The sequence below is a fragment of the Prosopis cineraria genome, unplaced genomic scaffold, assembly GCF_029017545.1.
Source record: "Prosopis cineraria cultivar Desert tree isolate PC_DT_omini unplaced genomic scaffold, ASM2901754v1 PC9, whole genome shotgun sequence".
Taxonomy (NCBI): Eukaryota; Viridiplantae; Streptophyta; class Magnoliopsida; order Fabales; family Fabaceae; genus Prosopis; species Prosopis cineraria.
Window position 1 is genome coordinate 24356108 of NW_026555340.1, and position 17944 is coordinate 24374051.

Sequence of the window (17944 nt, forward strand, 5' to 3'; positions counted from 1 at the left end):
CATTACACATCATCAACTCTACAGCTATTCATTATATTATTTAATGCCATATTAATTTTTCCCTCCCTTTTGGATTAGTTCGGTCCATGTTTTAATTAATATATTAATTAATGCTTGCAAAAGGACAAGAATATCCTTCTACCTTTTCCACATGAAGCAATATAGTAATAGCATGTTGCTTTTTTTTAGGTCCATTAATTAGTTTGATTTAATGTATTGATGAATTCCGTTTAAGTACGTGGATCAAAAGTGGCCTTCATCTTTCTTACTAAGATTGTCACTATACATCCTCCTAGACTAAATGTTCTTTGAAATTTGAAAACCAACCCTAGCTAGCTATTTTCTGTTAATGTAAATGTAGTAGTTAATTGAGATGTTTATTTTAATTTTAAATGCAAGACTTCAATTTTTTTATCTTTCACATTCATTTTTTTCTCAAACTATTTTGAATTTGATTCAATAAGTACCCCTTCATAATCACAATTATGGCTCCTGAAACTTTGTGATGAAAAAAAAAAAAAACCTAAACACCCCATTTTTTCATAAGCTCCATTTAGGTTATGAAACTTTACTGTAGAAGCAACTATTTAAAATTTCGTCTGATAATCAATTGTTTTAAAATTTCATTTGATAATCAATTTTTTCTGTAATTAATTTTTACCTAATTGAAAATCCAAACACACCTTTAATTCGAAACATAAGACTTCAATCTTCTTTAGTTCTTTATCTTTCATATTTATTTTTTCTCAAACTACCTTCAATTCTTGTATGATATATAAACTGTGTTGATAATATATCAATGTAAATATTAATGATTAAAATGAGGGATATTTGATAAGAAGGATCCCAATATTTTTGTCATATCCAAGAAATCATGTAATATAGCCAAAAATTGATATAATTTATTTTTTAAAAAACAATTTATATTTCCTAGAGGAAAAGAGTTTTTGGTGCTTTGACTCAAGTGCCTTTTAACCGGCCTATAAGAATCAAGGTTTTATAGGACAAGTCATTGTTGAAATATGTGTTCAAGTTTACGTATGGATAACAAGAATGATGTCAAATTAAACGGCAAAAAGTCTGTCTAGCTAGACTTTTCACCTATGAAGCTTGCATCACCTAGCTTGAACTTCTAGTTTACAATTTACAATAACAATAATGTGCACTGTGTCCAGTTGAAAATAAACTGCGTTGGGAAAAAAGATGGCTTAGTATAGATTAATTTATGTTAATATACATTGATATATGAATCGCAAGGGCATTCTAATTGCCATTCTACAATATGTTTTAATATTTTGCTTGAGTCTTTTTTGCATAGGTTTAAGCTAAGCATGTTTTATTATAAAAATTGTACAAACTTTAAAAATGAGTTGGAGTTTTTTTTGGAGAAGAATTATTTTTAGGTCCTTACCACATAATTAAATTCTACAAGATTCATTGATAATTGGGTAGAGTAAAATGACAACTATTTAATTATGTGGTGAGGAAGATTTGAGTGTAATTTTTTTTGTATGTGTATTTATTAATTAATTTTAATGATCCATATATCAAAAAATCTATTTTATCTACACGATGACCGTACTTCTCATATTGATAACATATAGTAGTATTAAAAAAAACTAATTTCTTACTCCTGAACTGTCCGCTGTATCAGAATTTGACACTAAATCCATCATCACAAGATTCTTGTTTTTTTGAAAAGAAAATTAAGAGCCTTTTGAGATGTCCCTAGCTAGTCACTGACATAATAATGTCATAGTTTCGTTACTGAGTGGTTTAGGAGTTCAATATTTTTGCTGTGAGGTCATCTTTGATTTTAATTAACAGGATGTGTGCTTTAGATGATGCTATCAAGCTTTTGAAACCATGAAAAATGAAAAAAAAGTCAAACACAAGAAAACAAAGAGCAAAAAAATAAAAATAAAAATCCCACTTGAAAGCCTTCATTATCCAGAGAAGCATATAATAAAAATCACTCATTGACCTTGGCTTCATAAATTAAGCAATAACTAAGGCAGGGCAAGTCTTAATTAATTAAGTTGGAGAAAGGGAAGATTCTAGAACTGTACCCTGCTCAAGGGCAAACAATCAAATTTTCAAAAAAGCACTATATATGACTTTTCCATTACATACATACATACATATATATATATATATATATATGCACACTGATTATCAAATGGAGATTCGGATATTGAACATGATATATGCTTCTGCTTGGCTCTCTCCTTAACCAAAGAATCTTTACACTTTCGCAGTTACTCTATGCACATAATGTCTTCTTCTTTATATAAATTAAGAGAACATAAGATGAGGAGAAAAGACTGTGCAATATAATATTTCAACATCAAGAGGAGACAAAGAATAATAAAATATAGGTGGTGAACGTAGTCATTGTATGAAGATAAGGATGGAACACTACATAATATTATAGGCAATAGTTAAACCAAAACATTTATGATTTATATTAACATGGAAGAAGCAATTATATTACAGGCATCTCTTCATTTTAAAAGAGGCGACTACGCCTAGGAGGTCACAAGATGAGACGAGTTCAACTAAATAGATATGGGGCGGTTTGTTTAAGTTTTTTTTTTAAATAAAAATATCACTTTTTTTAGAAATATGTATTTTGTAAAATTTTATTATGCTTATTTAAGTTTTTTAAAACAATCATTCAAAATATAGAAAAAGGCAATTTTTTATTATTCTAAGAAGTTATTTTGAGTATATTTTAAAAATAATATAATGCAATTAACGAAAGAATATGTCATAAAAATGAGAAAATATACAAAGGTATCATGAAATTTTAAAATAACTACTAAATAATAAATTATTTTTTATAAATAGATATTTATGAAAATATCATAAAAATTAAAAATAACTAAATAATAATCATTTTTTATTATTACAACCAAACATAATATATAAATGTGTATTATATATATATAAGTTTTAGGGTTCAAATTTTTTAATATAATTAAAAAAGGAAGAGGGTTTGATAAGAAATTCATTCGTAAATAGTGATTAATATAAAACAGATTATTATTAAAATGACAACATAAATTTATTTTTTTTACTGAAACTTTTACATGTGAATAAGTTTTTGCTAGATTTTTGGATGTAATTCTTTCATTAAAAAATGGTGAGTGAGTCGCATTTATTTAAAAAAATAAAATTTTACTTATATTATTTAAATTTTATTTCTGCGATGTGAATTTGAATTTCTTTTCTTTTCAGTTTAAATTTTTAAGATATGTTGTCAAAATCAAAATACAAAATTTTTAAAAAATTGCATATTATTTCTTACAAAATATTTATATGTAGCAAATGAGATTATTCAATAAATTTAGTTTATTATATTTTTCCCTTTTATTTCACTCCATGCATATTTTTTTAAATATTCATCAAACGGAATATTAATACTACAATCAAGTTACATTGAGTTTCGTAAAAGACGCTTTTTTTAAAAAAAAATCAAATAAAACAAATGTGTATAACGTATTTGGAAGAAACTAAAAAATATATACATATCGCATTTACTCCTCACTTATCACCCAAAGGATATATATATCCACGTATCAGCTTTATAGATTCAAAATTAAAATTTTACTCATGATGCATCATGCATTTTTGGAGAAAGTTATTATTATTTTCGTGCTATATACAGAACAAGATTGTGATAAGTCATGCTTCTCATGGAATTTAATTAAAATAAACCATATTATTCATGGTTAACAAATAGTAGGTAATCTTACTGGAGAATAACAGAAAAAAATTCTTGAAATTTTAATTATAGGACAAAGTTTTAAAATTCTAATTGATCCTAAATACATGGTAATTAAATTTTTTTTCTCAACCTTACCCCTCCTTTAATTGCAGTAAATTGTTAGCATGCTTTGAATTTTTATACATCATTTTATTATGATCATTAATTTCAGTGAAGGACAAAATTAAAAAATTACACATTTTTAAATAAGTTTGAGGTATTTGCTTTTAAAAAACAGAAAAATTAATTAACTTTACTCTATAATTAAAACGTGCACAGGCTCATTAAGATAAGGCATTGATAAAATATGTGTGTGTTTAATATGAATATGATATACTCATTCATTCAGAAGAATGTGAAAACATTACATGAGACCAAACAACAAAAACAAAAATAAAAACAAACCAGCCAACCCTAATTATATAATGGGCAAGGTCATAAAATATATTCTTTTCATTCAAAAATATAAAATATTTTTTAAAAAGTTAAATATTTAAAAATAAAAGTATTTTTAATTTTTCGAGATATAATCATTTTTTTTAAAGTATCTCTAGTGATAATAACTTTATATTTATTATAGGGTATTTAATAAGTAACTATAAAAAGATGAGGTTAGTTTGAAAGTAAGTAATTATTTTATTGAGGATAAAATTTAATTAAAAATATTTTATATTTTTAAACAAGAGAGTATATTAAACTATCAATAAGAAAGGAAGGGGAAGAGATTCTCCAAAAAAATCATCCTACTGTTGCTACTGTCGTCACTAGGATTGAAAAGATGCTTAGTATTATATATAAAGGTAGATCTAATCGGTATAATTGATTGCCATTAATATTAGTATTTATGTGAAGCTCAAATCAAATTGTTCTTCCTCAACAACGCTCGAATGACTAATTGCGTCACTCCAACTAATACGTGTCACTGATAAATATAAAATAATCAAGTTGCCACTTGCTATGGCATAATCATGTGTTCAATTTCAATGAACTCAAATTGGTCTTTACTTTCGCCTAAAGTCATCCTCCAAAATTACTGTCAAATGTCAAACCCTTTTGTTTAATTTCCACTAGTACTTGTTTAAACAATACTGTCAACAAACCCATCCAAATCCAGCACCCAACCATTTGACCTAAATCACATCCTAATTTTTTAACCATGCACATAATTATTGACTCTTTAAAGCTATCCTCAATAACTTGATGTGTTTGTCATTTCCCCAGCATTTCTAATTTTAATCCCTCGTACTCCCTCTGTCCCATAGTCCCATAATTAATATGTGCCCTTTTAGCAAAATTTTTGTTTCTACTTTATAATTAAATTCATTTTTCTAGCTCTATATATGTAGCAATTTAATTGGGATAAGCATACTCTTTATCCTCAGTATTTTGAAGAATATAATATCTATTGTCAATGGAACTTACCACAAAAACAAAAATCTTTTTCCCAACTTTGCTCTTAAGAACAAGTTAATGCGTAGTTTATGGCATCACTTGATTTAAAAAAAGTCCTAGCTAGATTTAATGAGAACAATTCAATGAAATTACACCACTTATTAAGTTATCTATGTGTCTTAATTCTGTGCCAAAATCTTAAGCCACACTTGTGTGGGAAATACTATTGGTAATTCTAGACACCGTCAGAATTGAGAAGGCACGAGCGTACTTTGACTTTTTATACAAACGTGTGTTAGGTAAGCCGTACAAGGCTACAATTCTTAACAGAGTCAAGAGAGAGGGTCCAAAATATTAGATGATGATTGTGTCACAGCATTTGACCTCGTGGATTTTTCTTCAAGTATACTACAGTACAGAGTTGGTGGTGTTAACCATCATCTACATTAGACACCCTTAAGATCCCTATGTTTAAATACAATGGCTACATTAATCAATTTTGGTGGTGTCAATAGCCACATTATTAGACATCAACTTAATGGTAAAGTAATCGAGGCGTTGGATTTGTGACTTACTCTCCCATCATTAAAATCATGTAATCAAAGTTTAAATGGATTGACTCAAATGACATGTAGTCTTAAACAGTACATGCCAGATAACTTCAATTCAATTCAGTATCCCTGCTGATGATGCTATTATTGCTCTATAGCTAGAACAACTAATTTGGAATGATTCTTTTTTTTTTTTTTCTCCTGCCTATAAATCCCAACAGGACATTATGCTTTCTCACAAAACACCTCAATCTATTATACACCTACGAGTGTTTTCCTTCTCAAGCACAGATGTTTTCCTTCAAGGGTGAACTATAGTGTTCCGTTTGACAAGCAAGGACATGGCCATGAAGGCGCTGAAATTCTGGTTAGGTGAAAAAGTTCATTATGATTGTATGTTCCATATAGAACATATAAAGAAGCAGGTCGATATAAAAATGACCTTTATTTATACAGCTCCCAGAGCCAATGCACATGTTAAACCTTCCCCAACTTCCCCTCCTCCCCCAACCTTTTCTTTTTCTTTTTATTTTTTCTTTTCCCCCTTTTCTTTCAGGTTTTAAACTCTCTTCAGGCTAAGCTAGAAGGGTCCCTTGAATTGATAAAATAATGCTTCACTTTATCCCTTCTTTCATCACTTCCAGGCTACGTACAATGAATGATGAATGCAAGAAGGGCTACTGAGCATTTTAAGATCAACAGAGACTACTTCACATTCATCTGCGCAGCCATAGTCCTTAGCTTCTTTGAGATTTCTGAGAAGGATGGCCTCTCTGTGGGATCAGAAGCCCAGCAACTTTCCATTAGAGACTTCCACTCAGGATCACACCATGTCGGGATTTGGGGACGTAATGTGTTGTTCACAATACCTCCTGCAAATTAAAGATAATATATGAAGTCCAGATTTCTAAACGCCAGAATAGACCTAAAGCGCTTGAAGTAAACACGCAAAGATGAAAACATCTTATATCCTAAGTATTGAAAGGTAATCAACCATGATATTCTCGTCCATCAGAAATGCAAGATCAATTCATACATCGGTGTACTGAATACCTGCACCTTTGTAGTAGATATACACTCAAATAAATTTTATAGAAACCAATCCAGTCAATCCCAGTTTTGAAATGCCAGTTCCTTAGTTACATAAGAATTGCATAACATTTAATGCATCTCAGGAAAAATGTTAGAGCTTAATAATGGACCATTTAAATAACCAATATAACAGTCACAATACATGAACTCATATTTATGCTGATAATTCATTATTTTTTTTATAAAAAAAAGTAACGAGATACTACAAGCCTAAAATCTCCCTAAAGAACATGAAAGCTACATTTCTACTCACACCTCAGTTTATTTCCAGCCTTACAGTCACTAGATTGGGAAGCTCATACATAACAAAATGGAGGAAGATGATGGAGTATCATTCCAATTTTCCAAGGCAATCTAGTTTTAGCTAGTACCTGAAGAATAGCAAGAGCAGGTACTATATCTTACCTAAATATTAGCTACCTGCATTAATGCACTGAACACAGAAGCTACAAACTGTACAAAACCACAAATCTTGTTATAAGCAAATCTATGGCATTATAATGGAACAACTCCCAAGTCTTCTAAATTCTAAGGCAATCAATATTAATAGCCCGTTTTCAATAAGGACTACAAACTGATATTCTAAATTATAAAGATGCGATAGAAACAGTTCGAACATCAAAATGAAAGCATATCATGCAGCAAAACAAATAGCACAAGCACTTTGGCTCTCACTTGGTGCTCACCTATTATTGAAGCACAATGCATATCAGCATAGGGTTCATCCCCAGTGAGCAATTCCCACATAACAATCCCGAATGAATAAACATCAATCTACAACACAGGCAAGAATAGACCCAACAAGATCACGTGAAAAGAAAGAAAGAAAATATTAACAAAGTACAGGCAAACACAAATGCAATTAATACCTTCTCTGACACCATATTGCTTTTCCCACTTAGGAGTTCAGGTGCCATCCATGGCAAAGTTCCCCGCACTCCTCCAGATACTAGAGTGTGCTGTTTTACCTTTGATAAACCCAAATCACCAATCTGAAAGGAAACATATGAATTCAATTAAATTTACAGCGTCCAAAGAAGGTTTTTCCCCAAAAAAAAAAAAATACTTATCCAATGTGTAACTGAAGCCAGCAACTTCATTACAGCAGGATGATTTTGGAAAAATTTCAATATTAACTACCTAAAACTTAAGATGTGGGATAAAATATCTTACAAGTTATGTTTACCTTGCAGACAGGCCGCTGTGGATCTCTCATATTGACTAATAGATTCTCACATTTCAAATCAAAATGCACAATGTTCTTTCCATGCAAATACTCCATCCCAAATGCCGCATCCATAGCTATAATTAGCCTCTTACGACGATCTATAGTTCTGTTGAATTACTCACATATAAAGGGCATAAATATTATGTAACCAGTATGTAGTAAAGATATGGCACACATTCCTGCATGGCGAGCAGGTTACAAGATAGATGAAGAGTGAACTTATCAATGAATTACCTATCTTTCTTATGCAAGAACTGTTTCAGGGATCCATTAATCATGAACTCTGTCACAGTTGCTAAAGAACCATCAGGGCCATCACGAACAATACCGTAGAAGGACACAACGTTTGGGTGATGAAGTGAACTTAGTATCAATGCCTCTTTCCAGAAATCTGCAATCTGTGACAACAGAAGAGAGATCTGTATAAATAGCTGGCTGTAATAATTGTGGCAATATAAATAATACTACTTACACACCCTTATATATGCTCCACTATTTATTTTCCTCTAAACATTCTTATACTTGGAGGGAATCAGATAAATTATCCTACTTAATGTAAGGTGAGTTTATATAGAACAGAAACAGTGACACTAACCTCTATAATGGGACAATCAAATAGATTGCCTTCTCCATTGGATTTTTCCAAACACAAAGCAAATTCAATATTTAATACGTCAAAAATTTCTGGGTACCAAAGATTTGTCATAAAATTTCTGCTTATTAATATAGTTCTGGCTACCAAAATTTTCTGCTTATTGATAAGGCCCATCACACAATACAGGACAACATTTGTGACATCAATGAGCTTCTGAACCAGGGGTCAAACATTTCATGGCACGCAAAAGAGAAGAGATGATGGATTCTAATTTGTGAAATTAAAAGTAAAAAAAAACAAAGAAAATGTACTGAATAAAGATATTACCAATCTTTCTCTTTCTGAGGGTCTTCCAGCAAAACAGCTAGCTTTTATCCTCTTAATTGCCACATCAGAACCTTTCCATTTCCCATGATAGACAGCCCCATAAGTTCCAGAACCTAGTTCACGAATCTCTTCCAAATCACAATTTTTAATTGTCTGGAAAAGGTATCAGCATACCAACATCAAACAAAAGTCATGTGGGAAAAAGAAGGCCAAGAAAGACCGAGAAATCAATGAGATCAAAAAATTGTAGACTCAGTTAATATAGCACAAAAACCTGCAATCCTCTAGCAATAGCTTCTGCCTCAGCTTTTGTAGGTTCAATTTTAGAAGTATCCACATTGTCGTTATCAGAGTCCAATTCTAAATCACCAAGAGCATTCTACATTACAGACAGGAAAACTGACATTAGGAGACAGCATAAATTAACCTTTACCAAACCAATCTCTATATAGAAGAAAACAAATTCACCATCTTTACCCCTGTCTCTCCTTCATTTGCTGTGTCATCTTTGATTGCTGAATTATTCTGAGACGTGGTGTGCTCCTTAGCTCTAGCTTTCACCTCTTCAGCTCCTTCCAATGCAGCCTTTTTTACAGAAGCAATCAACTCAGGCAAGAAACTGAATTGGTTAGCTAGATGCTTGGAATCTTCAGGAGCAATTAGATCCCCATCAACAAGTTTCGTAACCTCACCACATTCTTCAACAGGTTTTGATTTTGAATTTTTAGAGTCAAGAGAAGCAGCTGCTTCACTATTATTCTCAGCAATTTTGTTTTGCTCAGAAAAAGATATACTTTGAGCATTAGAGTTCTCAACCTTATCTGCATTCTCTGTCCCTTTCTCTTCATCGTGCAAGCTCAGCGACCCCATTGCATCAGTTATATGAGTACCATTGTTAGAAACCTCATTGTTGTGAACCATATTAAAAGGTGATTTTGGAAGCTGCACTGGTTCCAATCGAATGCCAACATTCATGTCCTGTGGGGAATGAATGGTGTCCACAGCAACTGGATGTTGATTTTCTTGACCAAGAGCCCTTGGATTGAACTTCACAGCATGAGGATAAGGAAATTCTGGGACTGGTAATCCATCATGACCTGACATTTTGTGCGAGGAATCAACCCAAGGACTTTGACTATCTGGTCCAATGTAAATTCTTGGACTACCCTCTCCCCTTATTCCTGCACTTAACACACCATTTAACTGCTGAGGTGGACTGGATGCCTCATAAGATGGTCCAATGTGAAGTGGAGCTGCAGTATTTCTCCAGAAAGTAAGCCCAGGTACATGTCCATGTGTCACAGGGTAATGACTATCAACTCCATAAGGAGATGGGTTCCCATATCGCACACTGCGTTCTTCCAAAGGAGAAATTTGTGGATGGGCTGTAGTAGTCACAGCTTGATCATGAAACAGTTCAGGTCCCAATTCAGGTCCAACTCTTTGGTGAACGTAATTCGAAGGCAGATGATGCCCATCAGCCACATTGCCATGGCCAAGAGAGTAATTTATGCCAGAACCATCAAGAACATAATGATCATTCAATCTTCCTGATCCAGAAACATGGCTCCTTGCTTCCTCAACCCGATTATTTGTTTGATGTGGCAAAGCCCATCCTCTCTCATGATTTTGAGTATCGTTATAAGCAGATCTATGATCATTATTTGCCTCATTAGGATAAATAACAGGATGCAACTTTGCATCAGCATTCATTATAAAAGTATCCCTGTTTGCATGGCATTCTGCACATGGATTAGCGACTGGTGGAAGTCCATTATTAATATTAGGATGCTCAAAATGTGATTGACCTCTCTGAAAACTTATCCGGCAGTGCTCACAAATACTACTCCCATCAATAACATGAGGACCATGAAGAACATTGCTAGGAAAACCTGACTTCTCACTAGATGCAGCTCCAGTTGGATACCACACAACATTATCAGAATATTGTGGTTGATTGTCATACACAGGATGGTGATTTACCTGATGCCGAGTATATTCTTCGGGCATTCTATCAATGCATTTCTCTGGTAGCTCTGAAAATGGCATCTGGTACCTTGCAGAAGAAGGAGAAGATGGAAATTCTACCACAGATCTAGAGTCATGGTGACCATGATGCCTGGGAGAGTAATATGCAGAACTCCATGGAGCATCTATGTCACTATACCTCTGGGATATAGGTTGCTGGTGCTGTGCTGATCCGATGTGAGGTAGTGTGGGATGATGCAAGTTAAAATGAGTTATGGGTATCTCACCACTTCTCTGGCCATGAAGGCCACCATCCACATTGATTGGATTAAAGAACTGATCAGCTACATGCATATCCTCAACTGAACCAAGCATAGGAAACTCACCTTGTTGCTGCTTCCTAAAATCAGAAGCATCATTTAAATTATTCAATGCATCAACATACCTTCTCTCAGTATCCCTGTCATCCCCATCAATGAAATGTGAAGAAACATCTTGTTCAGATTGTGAGAACAAAAAAATTCTGAGCCTATGGAATCCATCACTTGAACCCAATTTGTCATACTCTTCCATCATATTAACCACATCATCATCATTCACAACGGAGACAAGGGCATCAAGATCCTCGTCAGGTTGCTGGTATTTCAAGACTGCTGCCCCATCATAGAGCTCCCTCATCTTACTCATCAACTCCTCATAACCAATATCTCGTGGAACACTCACAATTCGCGTCTCTCCACCAACATATCGAAGCTTCCCATCTTGGGGACGGGGCATTATATTTCCTAGAAAACTACATAAGAATTTTACCCGCTGGCTATCATCATTGCAACCAGGCGCCGAACCCGGTGCAGAACCAGAACAGGGTGTAGAAGGTCGAATTACAGTAGAACTATCCATAACAAACTGTCGACGATCAAATCGATTCTGGCTTGCTTAAGCATTAAACTCCTTCATTAAACGTGAACAGCTCGTAACTTACACTTGCAAGTTTCGCGAATACAAACTAGAACACGAAAGTGTTAGCCCGATCTGTTGTTCGGCTATATCGGATACGTAAAATTTCCCTTTTGAACGTCGTGGAAGATATGGAAAGCTATCACATTTCCCGAGAATAAACAGTGTTTGAATAGGGAGAAAGAATGCCAACAAAAAAATAGATAAAAATGTAAAGGGAATGAAACCAAAAATGATAATGATAATCAAAACCCTAAGTACAGATCTAAAATAACAAACCCGCGACCATACTACACGAATCCATGGGAGGCATGTTAACAAGTACCTGAATAGGCCAATTTGATAATACCAGAAAAGGAGACCTAAATTCAAAAGTCTCCAAGTCAAAAGAGTTAATCAATGGAATCTATTTCATCACTTTCATGAAAATTCGCAGCTCTGCTCCCTAATTCTCGTACTATAGCTGATCATTTGGAGATTGGGGTAGGGTGGCTCGAAGCTGCTGATCTCGCAGAGCAAAGAGTTGGAAATAAATATAAAAAAGAATTAAAAAAATCGGAAGAGTGATGAGCAGAGTGCAATATTATGGTGACGATGGTGAGGAGGGAAGGAGGCGAAGAGGAGGATGACGATGATGGTGGCGAAGAAGGACCGCCATAGGCGACAGGGGTTCCTGGGCCGCTCCAAGATGCGATGCCTGGTCGCCATGTAGTGTCCCACGTGGCACTATCTCGTTACCGCAATTTTTGGCATCTTATTTTATCTGTCTTGGTATATGCCTTCCTTCTCCTGTTTTTTTTTTTTTTTTTCGGTTTTGGTGAATTGCACGGGCGGGATGCTCAGGGAAATAAAAATAATAGTTTGTATTATTATTATTATTATTTATTGATTTTTATTTTTTGCGAAAATTTTATTTCTAATAATAGTTATTTTCTTAAAAATATTCAAATACTTTTATCTAAAAACCATTATGAGATAATAATTACTAGTATCTAATAGTTTATTATTACATTCTTTATCTTAAGAATTTATTTAAAAAATATATAAATTTTATTTTATATAATTAAAACTATTAGAACGAGGTTTAGACTACTTATGTTTAAAGTGAGGTATGTAGGTTTCAATCTAGAGAGATTGAGATTGGGAGTAAGAGTAAAATGAGGTTTTAAAATTATATTTGGTATGAGGTAATATTTATAAGGAATACTTCCTTTTATTTTATTTTATAATTAAATATAAAATATAAAAAGACTATAATATCCTTTAAAATTTAAAAAAAAACTTGAGAACTACATCCCTCATCTGATCACGCCATGAGAAATCTTGTCGTGGATGAAAGGCTTGGATTGTCGATCATTCTCCTTTTTTTCTCATCTTCGATCTCCTTTTCCCTTTAGCTTTGGCAATAGCATTGGTGGAGGACGGCATTGGCGTTAGTAAAGGACGACGTTAGCGTCAGCAAATGAGAGGATGATGTCGGTAGATGAGAGGGGTGTAACGTCATCCTCGATATTACCAAGCACACATAACACCAAACACAAAACAACGTTATGATAACTGAGATTACATTAATCTCATAAATAATTATCATAATCCAAGGGTTTTAAGAATATTTAAGAAAATGGGATTCTAAGAAAAACCCTTTTGAAAGATTGTTTTAAGTTTAAACTATAGTTCAAAACTAAATAAATAAGATAATAGAAATATGAGAAGTCATCACATGAAAAATATTAAGCAGAATTGAAAGTTTTTCAGCCACTAAAGCACAATGCGCTATTCGTTGCGGTGAACTGTACTAAGGAAAACGTTCCTCTCTATGCCTCGCGCTGCAGCACGATAAACAATGTGTCGCAATGCTTTTCCCTTGTCATGATAGCAATTGCTGTCATGACAGCTCTCCAAGCCAACTTTCAAAACATGCCATTTCGCCATTCGATGTTCGAGTTAAGCGATTTAAATGTCCACATGTAGCTTTTGTAACATCCCAATTTAAATTTTAATAGTTAATTTGGGTTAATAGAAATTTTTTAAAAAAATATTTAGAGGTAAGCAAATTAGAAGGAGATGATTGTTAAATCTAATCAGGATATAATTCTAAATTAAAATTTAAAAAAAATAATTAATTAATTAATTAAAAATATTAAATTATTATTATTATTATTAAAAAAAGAGAAAATGTCTAAAGAAAGAAAGAAGAAGAAGGAGAAGAAGAAATCGCTTTCCATGCTCTCCCATAACAATCATGACACATATATATATAATAATAATAAAAAAGAAGAGAGAGGAGAAAGGAGACAAAAAAAACATGTGGGACCCGCGGTATTTTTTTTTTATAAAATCACCCTCATTCCTTCATTTCTTCATTTCATCCCTATACGCGAGCTGAGGCAAAGAGCGAGCGAGAGAGCGAGCGACATTGATGGAGAGGCTGACTGATTTAGAAGATGAAGCTCCATAATAGAATACTTCATATGAGATTTTAAGTATTCTAAAACTAGGTAAGTGTTCTAAACATTTTTCTTAGTCATATTTTCTCTTTGGTTTCTGATTTTGTGGTGGTAGAAAATTTAGGATTTGGAAGAGGGATGAATTTATGTTAAATAAATATGGTTTTGAGGTTGTTAGTAGTGTAATAAATATTCTAGCGTATTATTTTGTTAATAGAATTGGAATTTGAGGCATTTGAGTTTATCCCTAGATTTCTATGGGTAGATTTTTAGTTAAATCTGAAAATATAAATTGATTTGTTGATATTTAGATGATTATTTGAGATGAAAAATAAATTATTATGGCTATAGAATAATGATTCTAGGCTTGAAATCAAGTTTGCAATTTTTGGGTATTTTTATATGCAAATTTTTGGAATAAAAAGAGAAATTTTGATATTAGAAAAATATTTGAATGAAATTATTGTGAAGGAGACTATTAAACCAAGTAGATACGTTCAAATACATGAAATTAAATTTTAGAATTCAAGAGACTAAGACTAATTTCTTAAAATAAATAAATAAATATAAAATAAAATAAAATAAATGCTTAGGTGTTAGAGTATGAGTGAAAATTGTGTTAATAATATTATTGACACATTGGGATATGATCAATTATAGATTAATTTTCTTTTGACACCATTCAAGCTTTGGAAGTGTTGTAACTTGAGGGGTAACCTTTGACCTCTCAAAGGTTGAGGTAACCGGGGAAATCTATTTTATGCATTTGTATGTTAATTAATTAATTATGTTGGTGAAACAAAAGAATATATATATATATATATATATATTTAAATTTGAAATAGTTGTTTGTAATGCATGTGGTTTTGTTGAGACCTTATGATTTGTGACCAAGTTAATTGTGACTTGGTATAAGTAATGAGATTGATGTTTATGATGATGTGCACAATCTTGACTATAAATTATGAATTATATATATGAGTTTTTAAAATGTATTTTTTTATTAGTATGATCATATGGCGGGAGTTCGCCTTAGTGAAGGAGTTAGCAATTACATAAAATCCATATGGTATTTGGCTATTAACCAATAATCCTAGGGGTTATAGCCGCTACTTACCTTGTAAGGTACTGTAGCATTGTTCCTATTAAGGGACTTGACCCTACTGGCCTACCTGGAGTTTTGAGTAGAGCTAGTTTTGGGTATGACACCCCATAGTGTGTGATTTGGGGGAAACCGTGTTCATAAGTGAGTAAGGTAACCCTGGCCCGGTAGCCCCTCATGATATGATTAAGGCTTTGGGTAGTTTCACCACATAGATGATCCCTTCCGGTTGTTGGCCCACGGATTTCATGTTAGAGGAAATAAGGGGGATATAAGGAAGAGATTAATCATGCATATTATTATTATCATGCCATTTGAGTTATTGATGACTATGTTGAGAATATGATTATAATTGTAGAAATGAGAACATGTAGTAATTATGCGAATAATGTATATGTGGCTATTTGTGTAAATTTTATACTTGACTTTATTCTTGAAATTATTCACATGAGTTCAATGTTAATGTGATTAACATGTTATTAATGTGATTGTTTGAATGGTCACCTTGATAAATTTATTGGTCACTTGCATTCATGATTAATTATCATGTATTTGTATAATTTAGATATACCTTGGTTACTGAGTGGTTGTACTCACCCCAGGAAGTAGCTCATCTGAGAAGAACAGAGGAAAGGAGCATTAGGCCAAGTGATAATAATCACTTCTGTAGGCCTCTCTCCTTTTATGTTGATATGTGTATTTAGTTTATGATATTGCCAATTAGGATAATACATTCTTGATCCATTTGCACTATGGGTTTTGTGTAGGATGGAAAGGTATTTTGGGCTCTTGAGATTGTGTTTTGATGCTTGTATTATATTAATGGGTCAAAATATTTGTGCAAGTAAAAATAGTTATTATCATGCTTCCGCATATGTTTAATTGAATGATATGAATTCTTAAAATATTTTAAAGACTTGAGATTCCTTTATATTAAATAGTTTGTAAAAAATAAATACATATTAAGAATTCATTTAAGTTAATCTCGTATTGTATAATCCATTTGGGTTAGTCCTTGATTAACCATGGTTAGTATGATGATTAAGTCCTAATTTAGGACGCCCGTTACAGCTTTCAAAGCCATCTAGCTATTGGCACCAATTACACACCAAACACACTAATCTAAATGAGATTTAGACACCTAAATCCAAAATAATACTTTTTCTTTCAAACCCTCTATTAAGGTGTTCAAACTCTTAAACCCAATGTCAATAGTCATAGAACCACCTAAACCAACTTAAATAACCACAAATAACTTATACAAGCATTCAAATCACTACAACAACAATCTATACGAGATTTGACCACCAAAACCTCATATTTAGCATAATTCTTACAAAGGGTAACAATCTCTCATAAATCAATCTAAGAGTCAATCTAACATATGAATTACAAAACTAACACTTGCATTGATATCTCAACATCTCATAGCCAATACAACACAATCAACACATCTCAGGCCGAGATACCTACAAATAACAATAGTAATCATGCAAGTGCATACAAAAGGACATATGTTTTTCCTAAGTTGGCATATGCATATTTCATTCGTTACAAACTAAAGAAAATAGATAGGGCTATACAAACACTAGCTAGTCCTCACATTGTTTAAATGCACCTTCCTTTCTCTTGCCCCTATTAGAGCTTTCACCTGTAAAATGTAACCACGAGGTGAATTGAGGACTCAATAACCAAACAGTCTAATTAACTATTCGCGCGTAAGAATAGTTTGTACGTATATGAAGTGGCATAAAAAATGTAACAAGTTATGTAAATCCACACATATTGAAATAGTATGATGTGCATGATCAACACACTACTCTATACCTTCTTTATATCTTCCAACTGAATCTGTAGGTTGATAACTCAATAGAGCCAAGTCCATATGATTGAACTGGTCCACACTCACTATTAGTAGAAGGCAACCTCGGTTAAGAGCGCATTCACCCACTATGGATCACAAATTCTCCCTGTCCATAAATATTAAGGGTGTTGATGCCCAATTTACTTCACGTAATACTGAGACTTCCAAACAATATAATACTAAATACTGGGGCCTCCACGGTGTCGGTGTACCATGTGAATTTTCAAACAATATCCTAACAACATACTAAGATGAACCCCCATCCTCTCGCAATGATCATGCCAACATGCTTAAGGATTTCAACAACTAATCATAACATATAAATTATCACAATTTCTTATTTCCAATTAAATCATAGAATTTCACAAGTAGTTATGCATAAAAATAGCATTTAGCTTTTCAAATACTGAAATAATAAAACAACTTTTCATTCCATTTTACATAACTTCAAAAATCATACTTTCATATTATTACTATGCTAGTATCAAACCTAAAACATTAACTTTAAAATTTAATACACTACTATCCAAACACACAAAAAAAGAGATTAGACGATTTAGTTTTCTAAACCCTTTTGCTATTAAAAGGGTTACTATGGTCAACCTAATGGCTCCACACGTGTCTACTAGCACCACAATACTCGATCCAAGGC

At 32.7% G+C, this 17944-nt stretch overlaps 1 protein-coding gene across 3 annotated transcripts; it reads right to left on the minus strand.

Annotated features, from left to right (window-relative positions):
• Positions 1-6080: 6080 nt before the first annotated feature.
• Positions 6081-12614, minus strand: LOC129320199 (uncharacterized). Of its 3 annotated transcripts, XM_054965479.1 has the most exons (9): positions 12205-12614; positions 9432-12018; positions 9229-9333; positions 8955-9107; positions 8267-8430; positions 7991-8138; positions 7674-7796; positions 7491-7578; positions 6081-6584 (listed from the first exon to the last, which is right to left on the minus strand). In XM_054965479.1, exons 2-9 carry the CDS (start codon positions 11820-11822, stop codon positions 6418-6420), a joined length of 3339 nt encoding a protein of 1112 aa, XP_054821454.1. In that variant the 5' UTR covers positions 11823-12018; positions 12205-12614; the 3' UTR covers positions 6081-6417. The 3 variants fall into 3 exon arrangements, with proteins under 3 accessions (XP_054821454.1, XP_054821453.1, XP_054821456.1); XM_054965478.1 differs by having other exon boundaries at positions 9432-12614; XM_054965481.1 differs by lacking the exon at positions 7491-7578 and having other exon boundaries at positions 6427-6584; positions 9432-12614.
• Positions 12615-17944: the final 5330 nt, after the last annotated feature.

Excerpts from the sequence above, each read along its gene's own strand:
- LOC129320199 (XM_054965479.1), bottom strand. The coding sequence starts at position 11,822 with ATGGATAGTTCTACTGTAATTCGACCTTCTACACCCTGTTCTGGTTCT. Across the intron at positions 8,431-8,954 it reads CCTCAGAAAGAGAAAGATTG|ATTGCAGATTTCTGGAAAGA; the intron begins GTAATATCTTTA and ends CTGTTGTCACAG. Across the intron at positions 7,579-7,673 it reads GCAATATGGTGTCAGAGAAG|ATTGATGTTTATTCATTCGG; the intron begins GTATTAATTGCA and ends CCTGTGTTGTAG.